We start from the raw sequence: 24603 nt of genomic DNA on the forward strand, positions 1-24603 counted from the left end.
ACCACTTTTTTTTTTTTTTTCTGTCTACTTTACTTATACTGGAAATTTGCTTAACTCTGGGCTTTTCTTAGATGAGCTAAAATATCTGTAAAAAACAAACAACCTTCTCCTTCTTCAGAAACTGCCATGTACATGGGAAAATACGGACGCATGGATTGTGAGTGTTATATGGGCACATATTAGATCTTGGGTTTGACAGCTGAAAGATGAAACAGATGATTAATGTACACGAACTGCAGAAAAAGACACCATGATTGCATTATAGTTTATCCTCTGGCTGAATTCTTTTTATCCCAGTATTTTTTTTCTTCTTATTTGATTAAATAAAAGTAACCAAATCGATGTGATGCAGTTTCCCTCCACCCTTATTCACAGCTTTTGCACTTTTCTGTTACAGATGTGTTTTATTTGTTGGCTGCGATATAATTTTGCAAGATTTATATACTCGGATCAACTGTTCAAGCACTGTGGTTAAATAATTTCAAGGCAGTCCGTGTTATGTGTCTGTGCGTGCTGTTTGTCTATTGTATATTCTCAGGGACATAATGATACCCAAGAGTGTCTTATGAAGATGCTAAACAATAAAATACAATTTAAAAAGTGACCTTGTTGTTGTCTTTATTCTTTTTGTTTAATTTTTTATATATTTAATGAGAACCTACCTTAACTTCTGTCACACAGTTTTAGTTGTGGATCTCAGTTATATAGCATAGAAGCCCCACCCACCTGCAGGCTAAATCTTTTGTTTGTGAAGGGCAGTGACTTCAAAGAAAGCTGGATTAAAAAGAAGGTGGTCTTAAAGGGAGAGGAGCTAAAAAGGACTGAGGGATCGCACAAGCCAGAACAGGTCTTCTTCTTCTCCTCCAATCCAAGTCCAAGTGTCCTTTGGCAAGATACTGAAGTCCAAATGGGTCCCAGTAGATCCATTATAGAGTGAACATGGAGTAATAGAAAGCTCTTAATGGTGTGTAGAATAAACCACTTCGAATGCTCAAAGTAGAAACAAATTATAAGTACCAATCCAAATACCAAGACCCAGTAAAGGATGAATAAGGATGAGTTTGAACCAAAGCTACCCCAAAGCAAAAAATATGGAGCTCAGTAGGTTGATTTGAGCTACATTAAAAAAGAAAACACACACACACACACACACACACACACACACACACACACACACACACACAAACACACACACACACACACACACACAAAACCACATAAACCTTTGGATGATTTTAACATATTCACAGTAAACCTTTGTGAAAGAATCTTAGGAATAGACTGTTTTTTCCAGTTTTGAGCTGATATTTATATGAACTAAACTAAATTAAACTACAGACTCATGTTGAGGTCTAACTGCTGATTTATACAGTGTTTATAGAGAACAGCAGAAACAAACTGGTGTTTTTGTAATCACCACCCAGAAGAACTCATCAGAAACATAACCTCAGAAAGATGAACAAATCTATCTGCTTTTACAGCTCTGAGCTGCTTTTCAGTCTTCTCACAATAAAAACGAATAAAAGAGGCTGAGAAACACAGGACTCATTGTTAAAACCCTTTCTCGGGTGTGATCCTAATAAGCCGAACCAGAATGATCCTAAGATCTCTCTAAAGATCCTTTAAAAGAGGGAGACAAGCAGCTGGTTTAAGTCAAGACTCCCCATAATGAAATGTCACTGACTGTAGGTGATAATAGTTGAATGTAATTTTATTGATTCCAAAACCTTTAGAACTAATTATTGGAACTCAAATTGGCTTGGTAAGCTCAGTGACCCCTGACTTACATACACAGGTGAATCCAATAATGAGAAACAATATTTAAGGGGGTCAATTGTATGTGTCCCTGCTCTTTTAATTTTCTCTGAAGAGTAGCAACATGGGGGTCTCAAAACAACTCTCAAATGACCTGAAGACAAAGATTGTTCACCATCATGGTTTAGGGAAGGACACAGAAAGCTGTCTCAGAGATTTAAGCCGTCTGTTTCCACTGTTAGGAACATACTGAGAAAATGGAAAACCACAGGCTCAGTTCAAGTTAAAATCTCAGACGCGACGAATGGTGAGAACAGTCAGAGTCGACCCACAGACCACCACCAAAGACCTACAACATCATCTTGCAGCAGATGGAGTCACTGTGCATCGTTCAACGCACTTTACACAAGGAGATGCTGTATGCGAGAGTGATGCAGAGGAAGCCCTTTCTCCGCCCACAGCACAAACAGAGATGCTAAAGCACATTTGGACAAGCCAGCTTCATTCTGGAATAAGGTGCTGTGGACTGATGAAACTAAAATTGAGTTATTTGGGCACAACAAGGGGCGTTATGCATGGAGGAAAAAGAACACAGCATTCCAAGAAAAACACCTGCTACCTACAGTAAAATATGGTGGTGTTTCCATCAGCTGTGGGGCTGTGTGGCCAGTGCAGGGACTGGGAATCTTGTCAAAGTTGAGGGACACATGGATTCCACTCAGTATCAGCAGATTCTGGAGGCCAATGTCCAGGAATCAGTGACAAAGCTGAAGCTGCGCCGGAGCTGGATCTTTCAACAAGACAACGACCCGAAACACTGCTCAAAATCCACTAAAGCATTCATGCAGAGGAACAAGTACAATGTTCTGGAACGGCCATCTCAGCCCAGACCTGAATATTATTGAAAACCTGTGGTGCGAGTTAAAGAGAGCTTTCCATGCTCGGAAGCCATCAAACCTTTATGAACTAGAGATGTTTTGTAAAGAAGAATGGTCCAAAGTACCTTCAACCACAATCCAGACTCTCACTGGAACCTACAGGAAGTGTTTAGAGGCTGTAATTTCGGCAAAAGGCAGATCTACTGAATATTGATTTCATTTATTTTTTTGTGGTGCCCAAATTTATGCACCTGCCTGATTTTGTTTAAACAATTATTGCACACTTTCTGTAAATTCAATAAACTTCATTTCACTTCTCAAATATCACTGTGTGTCTCCTATATGATATATTTAACTGACATTTTTTATTGTAACAACCAACGATTTATACAGGAAAATAATGACTATTAACAAGGTTGCCCAAACTTTTTCATCCCACTATATAAGGGCTTTATAATCATGGTATGACATCATGGTAAAACATCTGTATACTGTACATCTGTATTTGCATATTGTGCTAGGATTTATTCGTTTGTTGTTAAAGGTTTAACACCAAGCTTGGATTTCCAGACTGAACTCAGCTGGAACTCATGAAACCTAAATTTGAAGTCCCAGAAAGTTGATTCTGCTGATCCTGGACAGGGAGGAACGCTGTTTTGAGCGGGCAGTCAGGGAGGCCATTTACGTGAAAAGGGAAAGACCGTCTCTGAATCGAGGAGGGGGCCTAAGTATACATCTTTCACCATCTTAAAATGCTGTGACTGCAGCCATTCCCCAACTCTCTGTGAATGGTACTCATTGATCAATTGTGATTGATCAGTGGTTGTTGATCAATGGTAATGACAGTTTGAATATTAATGATCAAAAAACTCACCTCACAGCCCATTGTTCATCAATGGTGCTAGTTTCAGTCATTATACACATGCACTGTTTGTAAGGTTGGGCAAACCTGCAGTCATTAAGGCTGAAGAAGTCACTTGGATTTGGGATTTCTTGGTGCATGCTCAAACATAAGGAAATTCATATTTCTGCTGCAATGTTTCAAAATTATGAAAAAGAGTGTTTATATAAGAAATAACTAACTTCAGAAGAAGAGTGCAGTAAAAAATAAGGTCTAAAACCGTTTCTGTCATTTCCTCGTCTGTTTTGTAATCCCTGAACTTTTCCCAACTGGTGTCAATCATCCAGGTGCTCAGCTGTTTGTATGTACTCCACAGTTTCTTTTTGTTCACTGTCTGACTGCAGTGGTCTCTATTTAGTACTCTTTGTGTTGCCACTGTTTCTAGTTTTTGTTCTCTTAGTCTCAGTTGCCTTCCTTGCGTGCAAAATGGCAAAAACTGCAATTTGTCTAGCGGCCACTTAAGGTTGGCTCCAAAAATAAGCAGTCTCCACAGACTCTTGTGTTAAAATGGTTAACTTTACAGCATCAAAAAACATGCTTAGAAGCTTATAAAAAAATGAAATTTGAGTGTTTTATTAGACTGTTACTTGGCGCTAATTAGCAGATATGTGTGTCTGTGCATCCATATGGTATATGAAGACAGCTTGCTAATTAAGCCTGACAGTTAGCTGATAATGTATTGCAATAAGTGCAGGATAAAATGCTCACGGTTGTATTTTCAAAACTGTAATCTTCACATTTTTGTGCAACTTCTATGAATATTTTACTATTCTTGTCAGTGCACCACAGTCCTGTAGGCCTGCTTCACACTATGGTTATAAAAGGATGGGCATGGTCAGCAATAATATACAGCAATAAGCTGTTGCATTTAAATAATGCTTTATTGGTAACAAGCCCCAAGAAAATATTCCACACATCCTTACACCACCACCAGCATCCTGAACCTTTAATCCGAGGTAGGTAGGATGGATCCATGTTTTCATGCTGTTCACACTAAATTCTGACCGTCTGACTGTTACGTTTGTTGTGGTTTTAAACTGAAGTGCATTGAAATGGAATTAAAATTGAAATAAATTTCCCAACTATGTCTGCACATATAGATTTTGTACTACAGAATTAGCATTTAGCATTATAGTTAGTGGATAGTGCTACACTGAGCATTTAAAAGAAATAAAATTATATTTTATTTATTCTTAAACTAAACCAAACCCCTGGTTCAAAAAACCTTTCTACTCCTCATGATATGTAACCGGTGGCGTTAACCTTTAAAACACTAAAAACACACTCTTGAGCTTAATGTATTTAGTTTCTGATTGGCAAAGAGATCCAAGATCAGTCTGCCAGGATGAGTCAGCGTGCCCTGAAGGAAAATGGCAGTATCCATCAAACCAATTACGCTAACACAGAGGAATGAAATACACCGCTGGTTTATTACAGCTGAGCATTTAGAGGAAAACCACTGAGAAAGCACCTCCCATTCTCTGACTCACTCAAGTTATTATGTTTCCACTGGAAGAAGACGCACCAGACATAACCTGCATCTGAGCGGGATGGTGGTACAGGGAGCCAAACTGGAATACTGCAGCCCGAGTGAAATCCCGACGGGAAGTATTGCTATAGAATTAAGCGAAACACTTTTGGCAACCTGCTTGTTGTGTTTTTGGCTTCACTCAGAGAGAAAATGGCCTCCGGATCAGAGGCCAACCTCCACTGTCCCGTGTGCTGTGATATCTTTAAAGATCCAGTTCTTCTTTCCTGTAGCCACAGCTTCTGTAAAGTCTGCCTCCGGAGATGGTGGAGAAGGAAAGAAGCACTCGAGTGTCCTGTTTGTAAGCGCATATCTGGGAAGAAACACCCACCTTGCAACTTGGCACTGAAGAATCTGTGTGAGGTCTTTTTACTGGAGAGTGATCAGAAGTCTGAGGCTCTGTGCCGCCTGCACTCAGAGAAACTCAAACTTTTCTGTTTGGACCACCAGGAACCAGTGTGCTTAATCTGCAGAGACTCCGAAAATAACGCGGATCACAAGTTCAGACCCGTTGATGAAGCTGCACGTGATCACAGAGACGAGCTTCAAAAACACCTGAGGCCTTTACAGGAGAAGCTGAAGCTCTTGAAACAAACTAAAGGAAACTACACCCAAACAACAGAACATGTTAAAGTCCAGGCTCAAGACACAAAGAAGCAGATAAAGAAGCAGTTCAAGAGGCTTCACAAGTTTCTAGAAGAGGAAGAGAAGGCCAGGATTGCTGCTGTGAGTGCAGAAGAAAGGCGGAAGCGTGAGGTGCTGAAGGAGAAGATGGACGTTCTGAGAAGAGAGATAGCAGCTCTTTCGCAAATTATCAGAGCGACAGAGGAAGAGCTGAGAGCTGAAGACACCTTCTTCTTAAACAACTACAAGGCTACAGCAGAACAGGTCCAGGAGCATCTCCTGATGGGTGATCCAGAGCTTCTTCTAGGAGTTTTGCTGGACCAGGCCAAACACCTGGGCAATCTGACCTTCAACATCTTGAACAAGATGGCTGAGGCCAGCTCGTATACTCCTGTGATTCTGGATCCAAACACTGCCCATCCAAGACTCAACCTGTCTGAAGATCTGAGCAGTGTTAAACAGGGACGGACAGTAGAGTGTCCCAACAACCCGGAGAGATTTGACAGCTTCTGCATCACCCTCGGCTCTCAGGGATTTAACTCAGGGCTTCACAGCTGGGAAGTTGAACTTGGACACAGTTCACACTGGATACTGGGTGTGGCACCAGAGTCAGTCCAAAGGAAAGGACATTTAGGCTCGCACTCTGGGTTATGGACAATGGAGTTTTGTAAAGGTAAATACAAAGCATCCTCACCATCAAATTCAGCCTCTGTTCTTTCAGTGAGGAATAGGATCAAGAGGATCAGAGTTTGTTTGGACTGTGACACAGGGGTGCTGAGTTTCTCTGATCTCGACAGTCTCATATACTCCAACTCATGTACCTCCACTGAGGCCCTGTTCCCAGTTATAGGCACAAGTGATAAACGCCTATTAAAGATACTACCTGAAACAATATTACTAAATAATACCTGTTAGATTCCAACAGAGAGGATAATGACCTATTGGTTTGTGGACTAGTATTTTAAAGCCTTTAGTATTGCGGTCAGATACGGTCAAAATATCCATATTTGGATGATGGTGGAGTACCAAGTTATCAGCTAAAGCTAGTTAGCTTGGTTAGGTTTTGGGCAATGACATATATTTTCTAGTTTTGCCTCTACACACCACCACAGTGGCTTTTACATCTAAATAAATCAACATCAACTATGCTTCAGATGATGAGCTGTTTTTTTCTTTCTAAAATGCTAAAATTGGTAAATTTACATCTTAATGGCTTAACATAAAGCTGAATGTGGTTCCACTCATTACAGTCACAAAGAAGCATGAAGCAGGATATGATGAAAGCTTAGAAACCACTGAACATTTTTATATTGCAACTTTATTAAACAAAGTATATTCCATATTGAACACTCAGTAAAAGCTTTGCCAAACATTACTGGCCTCTGAAAAACATTCACAGAGAAAAGAACTCAATTTAGTCTGCAGACATTAAACAATCCTAAACCGCCACCACAGCATCATAGTGTCAGGTTATTAAGTATTGTAATATCTGCTGCAGAGGAAAGCCTTCACAGACGGAAACCTGAGACAAAGTCCTTCTGATGATGAGAAAATACATAGAAACAACTAGATGGATGATATGTGTTTCCATGGTGACTGCACCTTGGGATAAACTGACCAGTCAGAGGATAAAATAAATAACAAAAATGAAACATCTTGGAAAAAACAAAAGCAAACAGCATCACTTCATCCCGATGCATTGTATTCCTTGGTGCTTTAGAGCTCTGATGTTGAGTTTGTTTTGATTCTGCACCGCTCTCAGTAGAGCACCAAACAAGGATTAATCCGCCGCTGAAATTATTCCCCAACAAAGTTTATTCATTTTTATCTTAAACTACAGCACAAGAGCTGTTTCAGGAAATAACTTTTTGTGTGTTTTTGGTCAGGAACTAAAAGGGCTTGTGGTTGGGGCCAACACACACTGAGCATATGAACAGGTTTTTGTTTTTTCTTCTGTGTTTTGAGGCTTCAAAGAAGAGCACTGTCTATTTTTTTGTTGTTAACTGTTTTATGAAACATTTCGAGCTCCTTACTGATAATTTTTGAGGTTGCTTCAGAAATATGTGAACCTGAATTCTAATAAATACGAGTTTTTATCTTGTGCTTTTGCTCTGACAGTGGTCAAATTCTAAGACTAGTAATGTTATAAAAATGCTTATTGACTCTTGTCAGCCTAGTATCTTACTCTAATGACCAGAAACTAGCAGAAACTGCAAAATCGGATCAAAGTGCTACATTTCTCAGTCATTTCAATTTTCTAACAGGCTGCTAGCTGATGTTTACTATGAATCAGAAAAAAGCACTAAATATATTTCTTGAATTCTTAAATTGTCAATTGTTAAGGTTCAAAGTCATGTATATGTACTTTTATTATCATTTTACCAATTTACAGTTTAACTTATAACATGTAACACATAACAGTTAACAGTTTAACTATACTTTTAAGGTGCCTTTTAAAGAAGAAAATCATGAACTGGTTTAAACTGAAATGAAGGGATTGTGTATTCTCCTCTGGGCTTAGAAAGTAAGTAGGACGTTCTGGGGACAATAAAATAGATGGTTTCCTGTGAAATGTTTGAATTTGCGGAAAGAAAAGATGAGGAAGAATAGAAGGAAGAGCAGGTGTTTCAAAGTGTGTAACAGAGTAATAAAAAAAAGGCACAGGGCAGAGCTGCAGGTCGTTCTATCAGCGGAAGGAGAATCCAGACGCCGGCAGGCCGCCACACCACTGCCTGATGAACTCGAGGACATCCTGACACTCTGGACTGTGAGTGGTCTGTGGGGAGGTGAAGGAGAGAAACACAGACAACAAACCATCAGGAAACACACGTGAGAAGGGAGGTAAGGATGTTATGTATATTCATCTGCTGATTCAAACTCAAATAAGCACCACTGTTTTCATTTCTCTCAATGTGATGAACTAATTCAGTATTGTAAGACTCAGAAAGGTTAGGCCTCAGTTTCATGCTTTGCCAGTTGTGAACCACCAGTCGCAGGGGAAAAATGTGTATTCCCAAGTCAGTTAATGAGTAGTTGCTAGAAGTTGCTAAGTGAACTCAAGCGCTAGCCCCATTCACCCAGACCTGGTCTTTAGCTGGTGGCCATTGGCCCCAAGTAACCACTGATTGCTATGATAAAGTATGTATTCTGCGACCAATTGGTGAGTGGTTGCTGGCAGTCACTATCACGTAACTAGTCACAAAGATGTATATGGTGCTGCACTGAAATTCTCTTTCAAATTGCTTTGGTTGTTAGCTGGTTGCCATGTTGACTTGTATTATATCAGTAATCAGTATTTACCTGCCAAGTTTTAGTGAAACTGGGAAAAACACAATGTAAATGGGAAATGAAGAACATTCGTCTTCAAAGTAAAGGTTGCACCATTCAAAATATGTTGCTTGCACGTAAGGTAGAACTTTTATTTTGAAGGCACATGTCTGTTTCCATTTTATGCTGTACTTTTTCCAATTTGGAGAGTAAACGGCGAGCGTTTGCAGATAACTCTGTGTCTTCTATGCAAACTATGCTAGCAACCATACCAATCTCAAATAGGTCTCTGGTTTAGCGCCTTCTTAGTGATCGATTTTACCTAGCAACTATCCAGCAGCCTCCGGCAACTGCCTAATGACTGGTGGTGGTGCCCAGCCAATCTTATTTTTCTCTATTTTTTGCAGAACATCTTGAAGTAACACAAACATGATATTATCAACAGTAAAATATGATTTAGAGTTATAAGAAGCCAAGAAGTGTTGAGCTCTAACTCATGCACCATTATTTTTTTTCTAGTTATAATGAATCCTATGAATTACAATCCAACATTAGCATTTTCACTAAAGTTCAGCGCTGTTTCAAAGAGAGTTGAACCTGAAGGAAATGTTTTCTTCATGCCTTTGCTTTGAAAAAACAGAAAGAAAAGAAAAGTTTTGAGTACTGCTCCATGATGGGAGTTCCTTTCTCTCTCAACCAATTTTAAGTTGAGGACAGACAATCTGGGTAAGTTTTAGGAGTTTTGAGTTCCTCGAAACTAATCAAAACTCCTCAGAACCTTGAATGACACTGCATTTAATTACAGTCCCCATGGAGTCAAATACACTCATGAGGTTTTTCATTCAGAAAGAAGGAGAGATCAATTTGTGTTGTTTTTATATGCACGGAAATTTTTCAGCTTACAAAAACACAGTTTCTCTGTTTGATCTCACCTTCGTGGCCATGAGGAATTTGTTCCAGTCTTCCTTGTTGGCTGCTTTCCCCGCAGCAGAGAACTCGATTTTATTCCTCAGCACGGGGTAGCCTGAAAGCAGGAACACCACAGAGCGAGGCTACATGCTGTGTATGACTGCACAGTCACGCAGCAAACTGGAGAATCAACACTTACAGCAAGGCCACAGCATGTTTTGTGTATGATAGTGTTCTATTATATAGTAGCTATCATTTCATATTAAAATTCAAGAAAGAAAATCGTTGAATGGTCCATTAGGTTTTACATGAAGGTTCTTGAAGTGGACCTATTATACATTTCTTTCTCTGTCACATATATACTGTTTTATTGCTGGATTAATATTACACAAGGCCACAGTTTCATGTCAGTGCTGTTCACAGTGAGAGAGGATATGCTGATCAAACCTTCTGTTTGTGACAGGTAGCCAATCAAAAGAACATTGGCTTTAAGGTTCGGAACTAGAAAAAAGGTGAATTGAGCGGCTGCACTAAGGTTCAGTATAAGATATATAAGAGAATAACAAAAAGCTTCACTAGTAGAGACCAAGAGTAAAAACATGAAGATAGAAATGAGCAAAACAGGTCTCCCTTAAATACAGATTACCTTCTTCAAATAACACAGAGGTGAAAATTAACATTTATTTGAGAACAAATCCATCTTAAATCTCCAAAACACCTCAAACAACAGCTCTACGCTTTCCTGAATTTAGATTTCATTACATCAACATGCTCATGTTAAAGCATGTGTGAAATCTCGTGCATTGCAAAGTGGATTAGAATTCAAAATCCCCAATGACACCATACTTTATCTTTTTAGTAAATTAGATGTTGTGTAAATGTCAGCACTGTATGCAAACATCATGGGTGTGAGAAGAAAGTTTAACAACAGGTAAACTATAAAAGCTCCAAATAACAAAGAACATGTTGCAACTTTATGGTAATTACACAATTTTTTATTAAATTATTTCATGTTTTCCACAAAATAAATGATGAAACTTTTCTTCTTGCTTTTTGCTTTTCTCTATTGCATCACATCAGTTTGGAGTTTTTCCCCCCTCTGATCTCTTTTCAATCTTTGAATTTAACAAAACTTTGATAAGTCTTGGACATGCTTGAGTGTTTCTGTGTGTGTGTGTGTGTCTAACCGGTGAGGACGCAGGGCAGCGAGCGAAGGCCGGTGTTGGCGGCCACCAGCGAGGCTTCATATGTGTTCCTCTCGTCATGTGGCAGAACCTGCTCGAGCCGATGGTCCATGGACACCATAAGCACCCAGTCGCGGATCTGGTCCCGCTGGGCAACCTGTAACACACACGCTGTTTTCAGACAGCGTTTCTAAACATTGCTCATTGCAACTGAGCTGCATGTCAGGTTGAGTTAGATTTTTTACATAAAAAAATACGGTTTGTGTGATGTCAGCCTGCAGTGATATGAGTTTCCTACACAGAAACTCAGTGACTGTGTCATAAACAGGAATAGGTTGAGCTTGTTCAGACAAAAGAAGACTTTTGGACAAAGTAATCTTAAATGGGCTGTTATATAGTTACTATTATTCTTTTCAATTTCTCTAACCCCAACTCTTAAAACCCCCAAATTTTGGTCATCATATTTAAGAAGCTATAACCAAGATAATAAAAATAACTAATAAAAACAAGCTTTAATGTGACCTATAAACAGGAAAATGTGAAATATGATTTTTGTTAAGAGGGCCTGATTTAGCCCACAGGCCACCTGTTTGCCTGCCGATACTTTCTAATTTGCAGCTACTGCGACCCTGCAGCTTAAGACTGGGTGTTTAAATGGAGCGATCTGTCATCTGTGCTCATTTGTAAAGAATATCACAGAGGAATGTGACACTAACTGCACCAGATCTGATTTGTAGCACATCACCAATATTGTCTTCATCTATCAGTCTGACCGCAGCGCATCCGGTGGGATATGTGTTTGGTGGGCGGTGATGATGTCTTACTGTGACGCAGAGTTTGGTGGGAACTGGAACCTCAAAGGGAATGTCGGTGTCTAGGAAGTCGGTGTGGTCCAGAGTGTCCAGAGTCCCCTCGTCAATGCCCTGGACAACAAAATCAGCCAATCACAAATGAAAAGATTCAATTTTAAAGTCTTAAAAAACATAAAAATTTTCTTTGGCAAACTTCCTGTTTTGCACATTAAAACTTCAGATGGTGTAATGGTGTTATAATGGGATTTTGCTGATATTCACAGAATACATAACAGAAAGGTCACAAATAAAGATTTCTACAATACATACATCGCACAGATCCAGGAAGTGGTTGAGAAAGATGAAGGCCATGTTTTCCCAGCCAATAGCCTGCCAGAATTAAAAACATAACACGTAGAATCAACACTAGACCGAGAGTATCTGCTCCTTCAAAAAGATTATCCTCTAATGGCCAATCACCAATAGAGCAGAGTTAAAGGCTTGTAAGTAGTCATGGACTACCTGAAGTATACAATGCATTTTTAAATGTACAGGGTGGGCCATTTATATGGATACACCGTAATAACATGGGAATGGTTGGTGATATCAAAGTCCTGTTTGTGGCACATTAGTATATGTGAGGGGGCAAACTCCTCAAGATGGGTGGTGACCAAGGTGGCCATTTAGAAGTCGGCAATCTTGGATACAACTTTTGTTTTTTCAATAGGAAGAGGGCCATGTGACACATCAAACTTATTGGTAATGTCACAAGAAAAACAATGGTGTGCTTGGTTTCAACGTAACTTTATTCTTTCATGAGTTATTTACAAGTTTCTCTTTGTTCACAGCCATTGACATATCGAAGAGGTTAACATGTGAGCAGATCAAAATTGTGTTGATATCTGGTGAATGCAGTAACCGGGTCATTGCAGCAGATTTCAATGCAAGAAACCCTACGAGAACACCCATCCCCCATGCTACAGTTAGCAAACTGCTTGCTAAGTTTCGTGAAACTGGTTCAGTGTTGGATTTGCCAAAATGTGGACGCAAGAAAACTGTCACTAATGAAGAAACATCAGTGACTGTCCTAGCTTCATTCAGCAAAAGCCCACAGCGTAGCACTTGCCGCATGTCACTGGAGAGTGGCATTAGTCGAACATCACTTTGGCGGATATTAGCTATTCACAAATGGCACCCTTACAAACTCCAGCTACTGCAGCATCTCAACGAGGATGACCCAGATCAGCACACAGAATTTGCAGAATGGGCAAAACAAAAATTGGAACAGGACCCTCAGTTCACGCAGAAGATTTTGTTCAGTGATGAGGCAAACTTTTATGTGAATGGTGAAGTTAACAAACAAAACCACCGCTATTGGTCTGACACTAACCCACATTGGATGGATCCCTCCAAGACCGTTGGAACAACAAAAGTGAAGGTTTGGTTTGGTATATGGGGTACAACGATAGTGGGTCCATTCTTCATCAATGGAAAGGTCAACAAGGCCACTGGATATTTGAAATTGCTACATGATGATGTGTTTACCTATTTATGCACTGAAGCTGGCACATTCCCTGAGTTTTTCCAGCAAGATGATGCACCACCACATTATGGGTGCCAGGTCTGAGCATTCCTAGATGAACAGTTTCCTGGAAAGTGGATTGGTCGTCGTGGGCCAGTTGAATGGCCCCCAAGGTCTCCCGATCTGACCCCCTTAGACTTTTATCTTTGGGGTCATCTGAAGGCAGTTGTCTATGGTGTGAAGATACGAGATGTGCAGCACCTGAAACTACGGATACTGGATGCCTGTGCTGGCATTTCTCCTGCGGTGTTGCTATCAGTGTGTGAAGAGTGGGAGAAGAGGGTTGCATTGACAATCCAACACAATGGACAGCACATTGAACACATTTTATAAGTGGTCAGAAACTTGTAAATAACTCATGAAAGAATAAAGTTACGTTGAAACCAAGCACACCATTGTTTATCTTGTGACTTTACCATTAAGTTTGATGTGTCACATGGCCCTCTTCCTATTGAAAAAACAAAAGTTGTACCCAAGATGGCCGACTTCTAAATGGCCACCATGGTCACCACCCATCTTGAGGAGTTTGCCCCCTCACATATACTAATGTGCCACAAACAGGACTTTAATATCACCAACCATTCTCATGTTATTACGGTGTATCCATATAAATGGCCCACCCTGTACTTCAATCTGGGAATATTACCAACTTTGTGGAGAAAACTCATTGAATTTTGTGGTCTAGGAGGAACATTTTAGACTATCGACATGCACCTGCAACTAAAAAAAACCCATCAGCACTACCAAAGCAGAACAGCTGCACCTCATCCTCTCTAATTGGTGGACTCACCTTGCAGGCCAGGCCCGCCTCATAGAAAGCCTTGTCCGCAGGAACAAGCTCAGTGTGACGCAGCAGAGACACGGAGAGCTTGGTTGCTATACTGATCTGAAAATGCACAGAGGAAGAAGAGAACATTTAAAAAACCCCAAAGTAAAGCTTCCTACATATCATCATCAGTTACCTAGCAGAGGTTTAGATTTGTACCATGACATGGTCTTTTTTTGTCTTGTTCCCTGTTATAATTTAACTGATATTCATACTCATGTTTCTAAGTGTTCACATTTTTCTAGAGTCTCCTCCTGTTTCGTCTATCTGTTTGTTTCTTTGACTTCCACTGTTTTCACTTCCTGTTTTATTTTGGTAATTACCTCCTTGTGCATCCTTCCTGTGCTTTTTTTAAGACTGCCTGGCCAAGTCTCAACTATGTTCACCTGTGCACTTTCAGCTCTGTGTATTTTTAGTTTCTTTTTGTTTGTCTACTTGGTAACTCCCCTCATGGATTCCTGTTTAGCTTAGGTCAGACTATCATCACTGAAGTCTTCTATAATGTCCAGCGGTGTCTGGTTCCTGGTGACATTGTCTTCTTTCCCAAAATGAAAGGCAAAGATCGAGTATACATCACAGATGGTAATGTGCAGGTGGTCAGAAAGAGGCTTACAGGAGGACATCTAAAAATAGAAGAAGCAGTACTGGAAGCATCCAAGGTGCACCAGGAGATGACCTCGGGACCAAAATGAAATCTGGTCACGTTTTTATTTTTCTGAGCAAAGACACAGAACTTTTTTCTTGCAATACATACATGCTCTAAAAACACTAAATAATTTGAACAATTTGAAGACAAATTTTGTCTAAAACTAATCAGAAATCAAGTGACCTTTTGTGAGGGAAACATGGCTGTAGGAGTTAGTTTAGATGATATTTTATGATGATTTGTGCGGACAGAAATAAACCAGCGAATAGGAGGTGGCAGGCAAATGTTGCCTTGCTGGTCACATTTTCTGCAGTTCACATGGTGGATCTATCCACAATACAAGGTGAAAACACCTTGTATTGTGGATAGATCCACCATGTTTTCACCTTGTATTGTTCACATCCATCAGTTCTCTAACCCAACATCATCTATGCTGTTACCCATGACTCCAAGCTTCACAGTGCTTTGTTCTATTATTGAATTCTCACCAATTATGAGCAACTTTTACAAAGTCATTTTCAAAGATGTCCTCATTCTTAAATATTCTGTATTTAGGCAGGTGCTGTTTGCGTTTTCATACCAGCTGCTCGACTCCTTTAGCAGCAGATCTTGTGGCGTAGCAGTGAGAGATTAGCAGCATCTGTTCAAAATCTTCATGAGCCGGAGTGTTTGCCTCGGTTGATTTGGACATGTTCTCACACTGAAATCACAGCAAACAAACTTATTTTCATGTTTTTTAAAATGGGTCGATAAAGGCATTTACTAATTTTGATTTACCAGTTGGAAGAAGAAATTGCGGAGGTCGGCGAACATGCGGTAGGACTCTGGTCCATCGGTGTCGGGAAGGTTAATCAGGTCCAGGAACAGGCGTTTGTAGATGTTAAAGTTCTGATTGTAAAAAATGGCAAAGCTTGTAAAAAATAATAAGCAAGAGATGTCTCTTTTTAATCATGTTGTTAAGGCTGTAATAGAAATCAAAATATATTTTTTTAAAATAAAATACAGCTGCCTTTTCACAGTCAGTTTGCTTTTTATTTGTGTAAATATAATTTCCTAAAGTCACTGATATTATTGTCTATTGAAATAATCTGGAACTGACTGACTCAAGAACCATAAAAATCTGTAAACCAGGGCTCCAAGCTCTTAAGGTAACATAGAGTTTTGTTGTAAATACCGCTTTATAGCAAACAAAAATACTGGCAGTGCCCACTGCTACCCCTCAGCCTTCTAATAGACACACCTATGGTTTAATTAGAACATCTTGGGTAATTTTCAGAAAACCTGATGTCTGACCTTTACTTTCAAACTCGTCTGAGATTTTACACCTATGCTGTCAATTTGAAAATCCTATATCGTCTCATTTTCAAGCTATTGCATTCCCAAACTTAGGTGTCCACGCCACCTGCCTGCATAGCAGGGTGACGCCAATACGGCTGAGGGGTAAAAACTGGAGAAGAAATTGGTTTATTATGCTTAAGAAACACTAGCTATTTGGCTTTTGTGGTGCTAATTGAGACTCACACTGTACATAACAACAAAGTCGACAATCTTGGCAATCAATGCAATCTTGTCGACACTGAACTGCATAAAAACATGTGGGTTGTTTGAAACTATGCAAACATCCCCATTGTGCCAAAATCTTGCACAAAATGCACCACACCCCAATCTGTTTGTGGTCTCTCTATGCTTACTTTATCTTTTCTTTGCCTAACTGGCCACAGCAGAGAGGCAAAGCGTGAAATGGACATGGTGGACTGGCATGTCTATAACACATTTTGCTGTGATACTTGGTTGGAATATTTATATAATTTCACCTTCTATGAAGACTACAAAACTAAGAGTAGATATTCTACATTAAAGAGGGAAACTTGGGTTATCAGGCAGTGAAAGAAGGATAATGTACCTTTAGGGTACCCACTAGGTGGGAATGGAATTAGCTATAAGAAGTGTGTGTGTACCTGAGGGTTTGGTGGTACTCCGTGCTGTATGTAGAGCTGAACAGCCTTTGGAGCTTCCTTATCCTTGATGAGATGTGTTGCGTACAGAGCAATGTACTTATGGAGGATCTGAAAGGTCTGACAAAACACAACACAAAAATTATGAAGCCTGACAGAAACAATGAGGTCAATGAGGCCTGTTAACGAGCAAAGAAGACCAAAAAGCACAAGAAAAAAAAGTGTTGCCTCAGCAGAAATAATTGTCCATGAGCGCCCGAATATGCTTCATCTTGTGTGACAGAAATGCCCATGCAGGCCTTATTTGTCTGAATATTGCCACAGTGCGGGGATGAGTTTAGCTAGTTCATAAAAAAACTGCACATTAAGGCCCACTGGAGGGAAACATAAATCAACATAAACTACTTAGCTGCTGCAAAGTTGCTTTTCTGTCTGATATCACCGGGGTTGAATCAGGGGGGACTTCGGATGGGACCCACCCAAAACAAGAACCACCCCCTCAGTGCCGAAAAGTGTTCGATTAATGTCTCAAATTAACTTGTAATACAATTTGAGAAAGCTCCAAAGTGGATCATCTCATTTCCAGACATGGACACTTTGGATTCGGCTCTAAGAAGGATTGGAAGTGCTTTCCTGGAGCCTTGCAGCACATTTTTACTGGAGGTAACAACAAATTAGCTGCAGCTAGGACATGGTTAGTCCTCTTTGTTTCTGTTGTGGACAATCTTAAATAAAATTGCAACCACCAGGTGAGCGTGTCTTTGAAGTGAGGTTTATTAAGGAAAAAGAAAAAAAAAACAAAACACTGCAGTGGAGAAAACATTCAAGTCAAACACCAAAACAGTTTTCTGAGGAAGGACCCCCCCCCCTGAACTCTTTTATACCTTCTCAAACAAAGAACATTCCCCATCAGATCATATATTCCTATACCTTCAGTCCGGCTCATCCTTGACCCTCTCCCACTCTAAGAAAAGTTACAACCACCGGTCACCGGTCTGACTGTACATGTTGTTTTTGTCCATGCTTTTTCAGCTGGGGCATCTGCTCATCATTATCACCTACCTGCATCATAAAGCTCCAGACCTGAACTCCGCTCAGTGATTGTTTCATCCCATAGTGTAGTACTGGCATCACTTAACCTCTAGTTTATCAATTGCTCACTGCTTTGTCTAAAACTCTAACACCTTGACCTCACCTGGTTATCTGCTTTTGCTCTAAAACTGCTTGGGATTTTAGCCCGCTGCCTATATGTGTAATACCTTATCAGAATCACCGGATTCCCTGTAGATTTCCCAGCATCATCGCTCCATCCCTACTTCCCAACAAATTCGCACAAAGTTCCTGGTTGTTTGAAGTAACGAGGAATGACTCTTTCCCCTGTGACCTGCTTTAGAGTTCACTTGTTTTAGAACTTTAAAACCCTGATTTGAGCAAAAGTTGTTTGCTTAACAACCCGAAAAACAAAAGAGGTGACAATATAATATGAACTCTTAATAACATCAAACAAGACATACCTGTTTGGATGCCGTCTCCAGGCACTTCTCCCACTGGCCTCTTTCTGCGTAGATGTCCAGGGCCGCCATGACATCCACTCCCACCAGCTGAACGAACACAGTCATCAAAAATAAAAACAAACTGTTTTTTCACCTCTAAGAAACACAGCATGAAACTTGAAATGAGACCATTACATTTTCTGTCTTTCTCTGCTCACATTTATCAAATGGCACAGGCAAACAACTCGGAGGACATGTAGGGCTCCACAGAGCAGTGAAATGGTGCAGGAAATACAGCAATCATTGTAAAATCATCTCAGTGAAACGTAACAAATTCTTATTCTGGGAGGAACATGCTGCTGTTTACTACAGAAATGGATCAAATGAAAGATATTTATCTTTTTTTTATCTCTTTTTTCCAGAAAAATAACGTTACAAAACGTTATTTTTCTGGACCAAACTGCTTGGAATGATTTTGGAAGCTGAATTTTGTCATAATTGAGTCAATATTAGCTTGATAACATGTCAGCTTTTCTTTTTTTTTTTATTTGTTTGGTTCAGGGTGTCATAGAGTGTATACTTGTACTTACAGACTCCACTCTGCCCTGGTTTTTAAGGTGCTCCTTGTACTTCTGGTCCACGTAGTCCTCATACCTGTCAAATATCAGATTCATAAGAAACAGGGCAGAGAGGCACGCATGCTTAATAAAACTGATATGACATTGAAAAAATAACCAGCATGTCTTCGTCTTTCTGTTCGCTTCTTCTATTCTGAGTTTTAATTCAATGTCGGCCCTTGTCTTTGTTGCTGTTCTGCCCGTAATAACTATGATACACTCGAGTGTTTGTGTGTGTTTGTGTGCTCTCAAACCTCGGCTCCAGCTCCTTGGCGACTCTCTTGGCTTTGTTCCACTCCTCACCCTCAATAAAGACATCGATTGCCTCTTTGATGAGGTCCATGTTTAAGTAGAGCTCAGCAGCCTTCAACAAGCAAATACGAACAGGACACAGGAAAGAGGCAACTGGTCAGATATTAGATGCTTGGACATTATAAGAGCATATATATTTGGATTGTGTGTGTGTGTGTATTGTTTTATTAACTGCATCTACGTGTGTTTTCACTCACGGCGTTGAACTTCCTCAGCTGTGCGAGTCGTGGTCCGACCACCTGGATCACCTGCACTGCTACATCTGTTGTCAGGAACTTGATGGACAGCTCTGCCGCCTGGACATATGCACACAGCGAGTGCACATGCCAAACAGTACAGGACACCCAAAAAGACGCAAAAAGGAAAAATCCATTCAAACCATATATAGAAATATAACATTTAGTTTTGTCATTATTTTGTTATTCAAGTCTACTCAAGACGTTTCTTTTTTTTTTCCTTTAGGGTTTATTTTTGCAATTATTTCATGAAATAGAATAGAGGTAGGCAGCGTGTTTTTGGTATTAATGGGCAACAAATCTATGAAACCCTTTTGATAGATTCTGCATTTCCTTTTCATCAACCTCTCCGTTTTCTGGTTTGAGAAAATGTAGCTTGGGACAAGAGAGTTTATTCTGGATAGGAAGACAGAAAGAGTGGGTACCATATGTAGATAAAGCCAGTACTGATTTATTTTATCTTCTGCATATGGACTCGGTATTAGTGGTATTTATATAGCACTTTTCTGCACTTACTGAGCACTCAAGGCACCTGACTCCCACTCACACATATACACACATACTGTGATTCATCCTGGTCATGAACACATTCACACATGTCATCATGCAGATTGGAGAAGCCCGGGATCGAAACACTGACTGGACATGCAGCTGAACGTCTGTTTCCGCTTCACTGCCATGAGGATAGATACAGAAAACCTTTTCCACTTCTTAAAATAATACCTGCCACAATATTCAGTATGGACTTAAGCTATTTCATATTTAACTACTATATTTTTCTGTTGTTTTGTATCTGTTCTGAACTACATTTTTTTAAATGTTGTGGGTACTGTAGCACAATATTTTCCTCAACTTTTTCAATAAAAAATATTTATTGTGTCTTATTTTTCCTACTTCAAGTGTATTTTATTCTAATTTTTTGCATTTTATTCTCAGTCACACATACGTTTAGTATGTGTGTGTACACCGAGACATATAATGTACAAAACTTGCTTTTGCTCCTGTTTTTTTCTCTCCTTACAATATGTGTGTTTGGCATTTTTGATATTCTGTACAGCAAAAATATTATAAAACCAAATTTTAAAAAAGTAGCAGTTCTTTCATAACCTTTTTAGGACACAGTTAAGAAAGTGGGTGGGGCTATTAATAATAATGAATTGCATTTATATAGCGCTTTTCAAGACCCTCAAAGCGCTGTACAATTCCACTACTCATTCACTCTCACATTCACACACTGGTGGAGGCAGCTACAGTTGTAGCCACAGCTGCCCTGGGGCAGACTGACAGAGGTGAGGCTGCCATATCGCACCATCGGCCCCTCTGGCCAACACCAGTAGGTGGTAGGTGAAGTGTCTTGCCCAAGGACACAACGGCCAAGACAGACAGAGCTGGGGATCAAACCGGCAACCTTCCGGTTACAAGATGAGTTTCCCAACCCCCTGAACCACGGTCGCCCCCAAATTGATGTTATTCCACCAGTTTCTGAGCCACCGCAGTGTAAGAAATGGTACATATTTAAAAACTGCCTCTTATTACCACTGCTGTTTTGCCCTACCAGTACTGACACTGATGATGTCATACTTCGAGGGAGAAAGAGTTCAACTTCTTCAACTGTTTAGCTCATGACATTAAAAATATATTAAAAGAGATCTTTGCAATGATGATAATATAAAATTGTCATGATCTGTCATCTCAAAAAGCAATATAATGTCACCGTAATCATTATATAATCCATTTGATTCTGATTGTGGGGATAGTTGGTGATACATGAACTGACTTTGCTGTTTGTGTGTTGAAGAAAAAGTCTTTAATTCTTCTAATGCAATATTTCCAATACGGCTGTACCTTGTGTTTCTATCTATTTTCATTCATAGTTAACTAGTTAATTTATAAATATATTATATAAATAGCACAAAATAAATGTCCACATTTCATTTTCACAGGTTTAAACAGAGAGTCCACGGTAATCTAATTTAAAAAGAAACAAAACACCATAAAGCAGGAAAAGTTCACGTTTGAGGAACTAAAAACAGTTTCAGATTGAAAAACTAAACAGCTGTAAACGAGACTGCAGAATTCTTTTAGCTGTAATTATAATGTGTGTGTTTAAATCATTGTCCCTTTTAAACAACATCTGTGTAATCTCTGATTTAGCACTTCTACATTAAATAGGCTAGAATCAGCTACTTCTGTGAGGCATTTGGCATGTTTGATAACACCCACTTTCACCTATTAAATATAATGTCTTAAAAAAATTGATAATTGGAATAAAGGTCATTATGAAGCGCACTACAGGAAGGAATCAAAAATTCAAAACTTAAATCAGTGTATCGCCTGACTCATCTGTAATGCAGATGCAGCATTTTCTGACCTAATGAAACTCACTTGGGAAAAAAAAAACCTATCTATTGATCTCTGTGATCTCTTCAAGAGATTCTTTACAATCATGGAGATTGACCATTCCCATTTCAAATAATCTGACCTCTGCACTTTAATCAATAACATGCAGTATGTGCTACGTATCTTCATGCTCACAGCAGAAATCACCTATTGATGTTGGTGACATGGTGACCTTTCGCCCTCCTCCACCTTTAGTGGTACTCTTGACTATAGTTAAACATCTATTCTGTCCTTCACCCACTATAGAGCTTAAAGTAAAAGTGAAAAGTAATTACTGATGCTGTCTAAATATAAGATTTACAGTACGCCCATTAAAGGTCATGGTGGGAAGTTTTCTTTTATTTCTGGACTATTTTTACAGAACCAGAGAATAAGTTACTGAATAATTTCCTTCTTTAGGGAAATAAACACTGTTTGAAATGGTTATAAATCACTGTCTGTAGTTTTTATGTCATGAAAGCTCAAACAGTACAGCGATGCCAAAGATAAAACGAACACTCCAGGGAAAGCGGCTCAGAGGAAGACAGAGAAAACTATGAAGAGTGGACAGACCTTTGCAGAGACCTCAACCGTCGGCCGCAGCCTTGAAGCCAAACTGTCAACTTACTACAGATTGTGATTTATTTTAATGCAGTGCTAAATTCATTTTAAGATTTGACACAATGTAAGTAGATATTTTCGGCAGGTTGACAAATCAATTTAATACTGTTAATCTAGCTGAAAAGGGGATTCTCACATTCTGAGCTGCAGTAATGGTTTAATTTATGGCATTTCAAAATATGAATAAGGTTTCCGTGTGCATCTAGGACAAAGATCTGAAAATAATTCATTTATCCTTTAGTTGGTTTCGACCTTTTGGAGTGTTTGTGGTGTAAAAATAAATTTTGTGAATAATATTTAACTGCAAAAGCTTGTGATGACTGTTGTACTAGAAGGTTAAACCTCCCACTCACTATCTTAACCCCTTATGTCTAGTGTATCATATTTGTGTAGTTTTTTTGTGAGTTTTTGAGACTTTTCCCCCCCTGATAAAACCGAAATAAATTGCACAATACATCCATCCATCAATTTTCTTCCGCTTATCTGGCGATAGGTCGCGGGGGCAGCAGCGTAAGTAGAGAAGCCCAGACCTCCCTCTCTCTAGCCACCTTCTCTAGCTTCTAGCCTTAGGGGAACACTAAGGCGTTCCCAGGCTAGCTGTGAGATAGTATTTCCAGCCTGTACTGGGTCTGCCCCAGGGTCTCCTCACAATGTATATATATATATATGTTTTTAATTCTATAAGCCATTTTAATCTATATTCAGGGTAAGATCTTTTTAAATATGCCTAGGTGAAAGGCTAACTTTTGTTTTTTCAAACCTGTCTCTCTAATAAACCCATGACAGACTTAAAAGCGCTTCTTTATTCAGTAGCAACTACACGTGTAAAAAACGTACTATTAATTTCATATTGTTAAAAAGAACTAATAATCATGTGAATTAACAGTTCTATGCAGTTGTTTTTTTCTTTTTACCTTCATCCAACACTTTTCCATCAGCGCCGTGTTTGAGTCATCCTTAACCTTCAAGTAATACTCCACGGCCCGGGAATATTCACCCGACTGCTCCCACTCTCTCGCCTGCTCCAAGAAGCCCTCCACACCCCTGAAACCACAAACAAACACACAGACTCACATAAACAGGCACAAACAAGTCCCCTTCAGATGATGCTCATTTTAAATCTTTTCCAAATCCGTAATAAAAGCAAACTCATACTTGCTGTTACTTCTTCATGAACCAACAGGCAATAAACTATTTTTTTTAGATTAAAAAATATTAAACATTTCACAATAGGTTTATTTAATTTCTATGTTATTTTACCAGTTCATAACTTTCATGGCATAAAATAGTTAATGCTATAATAATAACCACCATTACTAAATGGTAAATTGACAGTTAATTGTGTCAATGCTAGGGTTCCCTTACAGTCGATTTACTCCGTACAACACATATAGTATGGGATATCCCGCCCCGGTTTGTCCTGGCTGAAGAAATCTCTATTCACACCTTTAAGGCGGATGGCCTCAGACAACATGCATATGGCCCTGCCTACACATATACCCCCTGCCATCACAATCAGCCCTCAGTTCTAACGCTCTTCACCTCGCTAAGAGCATATCTACTGGGTTGGGCTAGCTAGCTACTGCTAGTTAGCTCCAATGTCTGCTGGCTAGTGATGGGATTTCCGGCTCTTTTTAGAGATCCGGCTCTTTCGGCTCGGCTCACTAAAAAGAGCCGGCTCTTTCGGCTCCGAACCGGCTCTTCAGGTTGTTTTGTTGCTTTAATTATTTAATCATTAACAATAATATAAAATTATGCAGAAAAGGAATTACTAATGTTAAAAAAAAGTGGTTTTATTTATATATGTTTATATATGGCCCCTAGAGACAAAGCACGTACAAACTCTAAAGCATATACAAACTCCAAAAAGCACGTACAAACTCCAAAACACATTTCTAGCGTTTACTGAACTTCCAAAACAGAGCTATCCAGATCACTTAAATTACACAATTGAAAGCATGTGTGTATTGTTTGTGTATTTATAGACAAGCACTCATATTTATTCAAATAATTAAAAAAAAAAAAAAGTTCATTTACCTGTTACTACCACACACCAAATCCGGTTGTTGATACTTCCTGGCTTGTGTAGCCACTAGGAA

The 24603-nt window shown here is 39.4% G+C and overlaps 2 protein-coding genes across 2 annotated transcripts in view; one reads left to right on the plus strand and one right to left on the minus strand.

The window, feature by feature from the left end:
• Positions 1–5215: 5215 nt before the first annotated feature.
• Positions 5216–7513, plus strand: LOC146501997 (nuclear factor 7, ovary-like). The gene has a single exon (XM_085131941.1). The coding sequence runs from the start codon at positions 5216–5218 to the stop codon at positions 6599–6601; it is 1386 nt and encodes a 461-aa protein (XP_084988067.1). The 3' UTR covers positions 6602–7513.
• Positions 7514–8037: 524 nt separating this feature from the next.
• The window catches only part of ift172 (intraflagellar transport 172), a 55685-nt gene continuing 39119 nt past the window's right edge, over positions 8038–24603 (minus strand). Inside the window, exons 35-48 of the mRNA XM_085131940.1 lie at positions 23419–23548; positions 19466–19564; positions 19211–19320; positions 18930–18993; positions 18361–18447; positions 16850–16966; positions 15669–15779; positions 15472–15591; positions 14210–14305; positions 12168–12227; positions 11871–11969; positions 11050–11203; positions 9886–9977; positions 8038–8462 (exon numbers count right to left, since the gene is read on the minus strand). Of these exons, the coding sequence (XP_084988066.1) occupies positions 8373–8462; positions 9886–9977; positions 11050–11203; positions 11871–11969; positions 12168–12227; positions 14210–14305; positions 15472–15591; positions 15669–15779; positions 16850–16966; positions 18361–18447; positions 18930–18993; positions 19211–19320; positions 19466–19564; positions 23419–23548 (1429 nt within the window). The 3' untranslated portion in view covers positions 8038–8372. The remainder of the gene's footprint in view (positions 8463–9885; positions 9978–11049; positions 11204–11870; positions 11970–12167; positions 12228–14209; positions 14306–15471; positions 15592–15668; positions 15780–16849; positions 16967–18360; positions 18448–18929; positions 18994–19210; positions 19321–19465; positions 19565–23418; positions 23549–24603) is intronic.

This window comes from Neolamprologus multifasciatus, chromosome 15, assembly GCF_963576455.1.
Source record: "Neolamprologus multifasciatus chromosome 15, fNeoMul1.2, whole genome shotgun sequence".
Lineage (NCBI taxonomy): Eukaryota > Metazoa > Chordata > Actinopteri > Cichliformes > Cichlidae > Neolamprologus > Neolamprologus multifasciatus.

Bases quoted from the DNA above. Each gene is read 5' to 3' on its own strand.
- LOC146501997 (XM_085131941.1), top strand. From the start codon at position 5,216: ATGGCCTCCGGATCAGAGGCCAACCTCCACTGTCCCGTGTGCTGTGAT.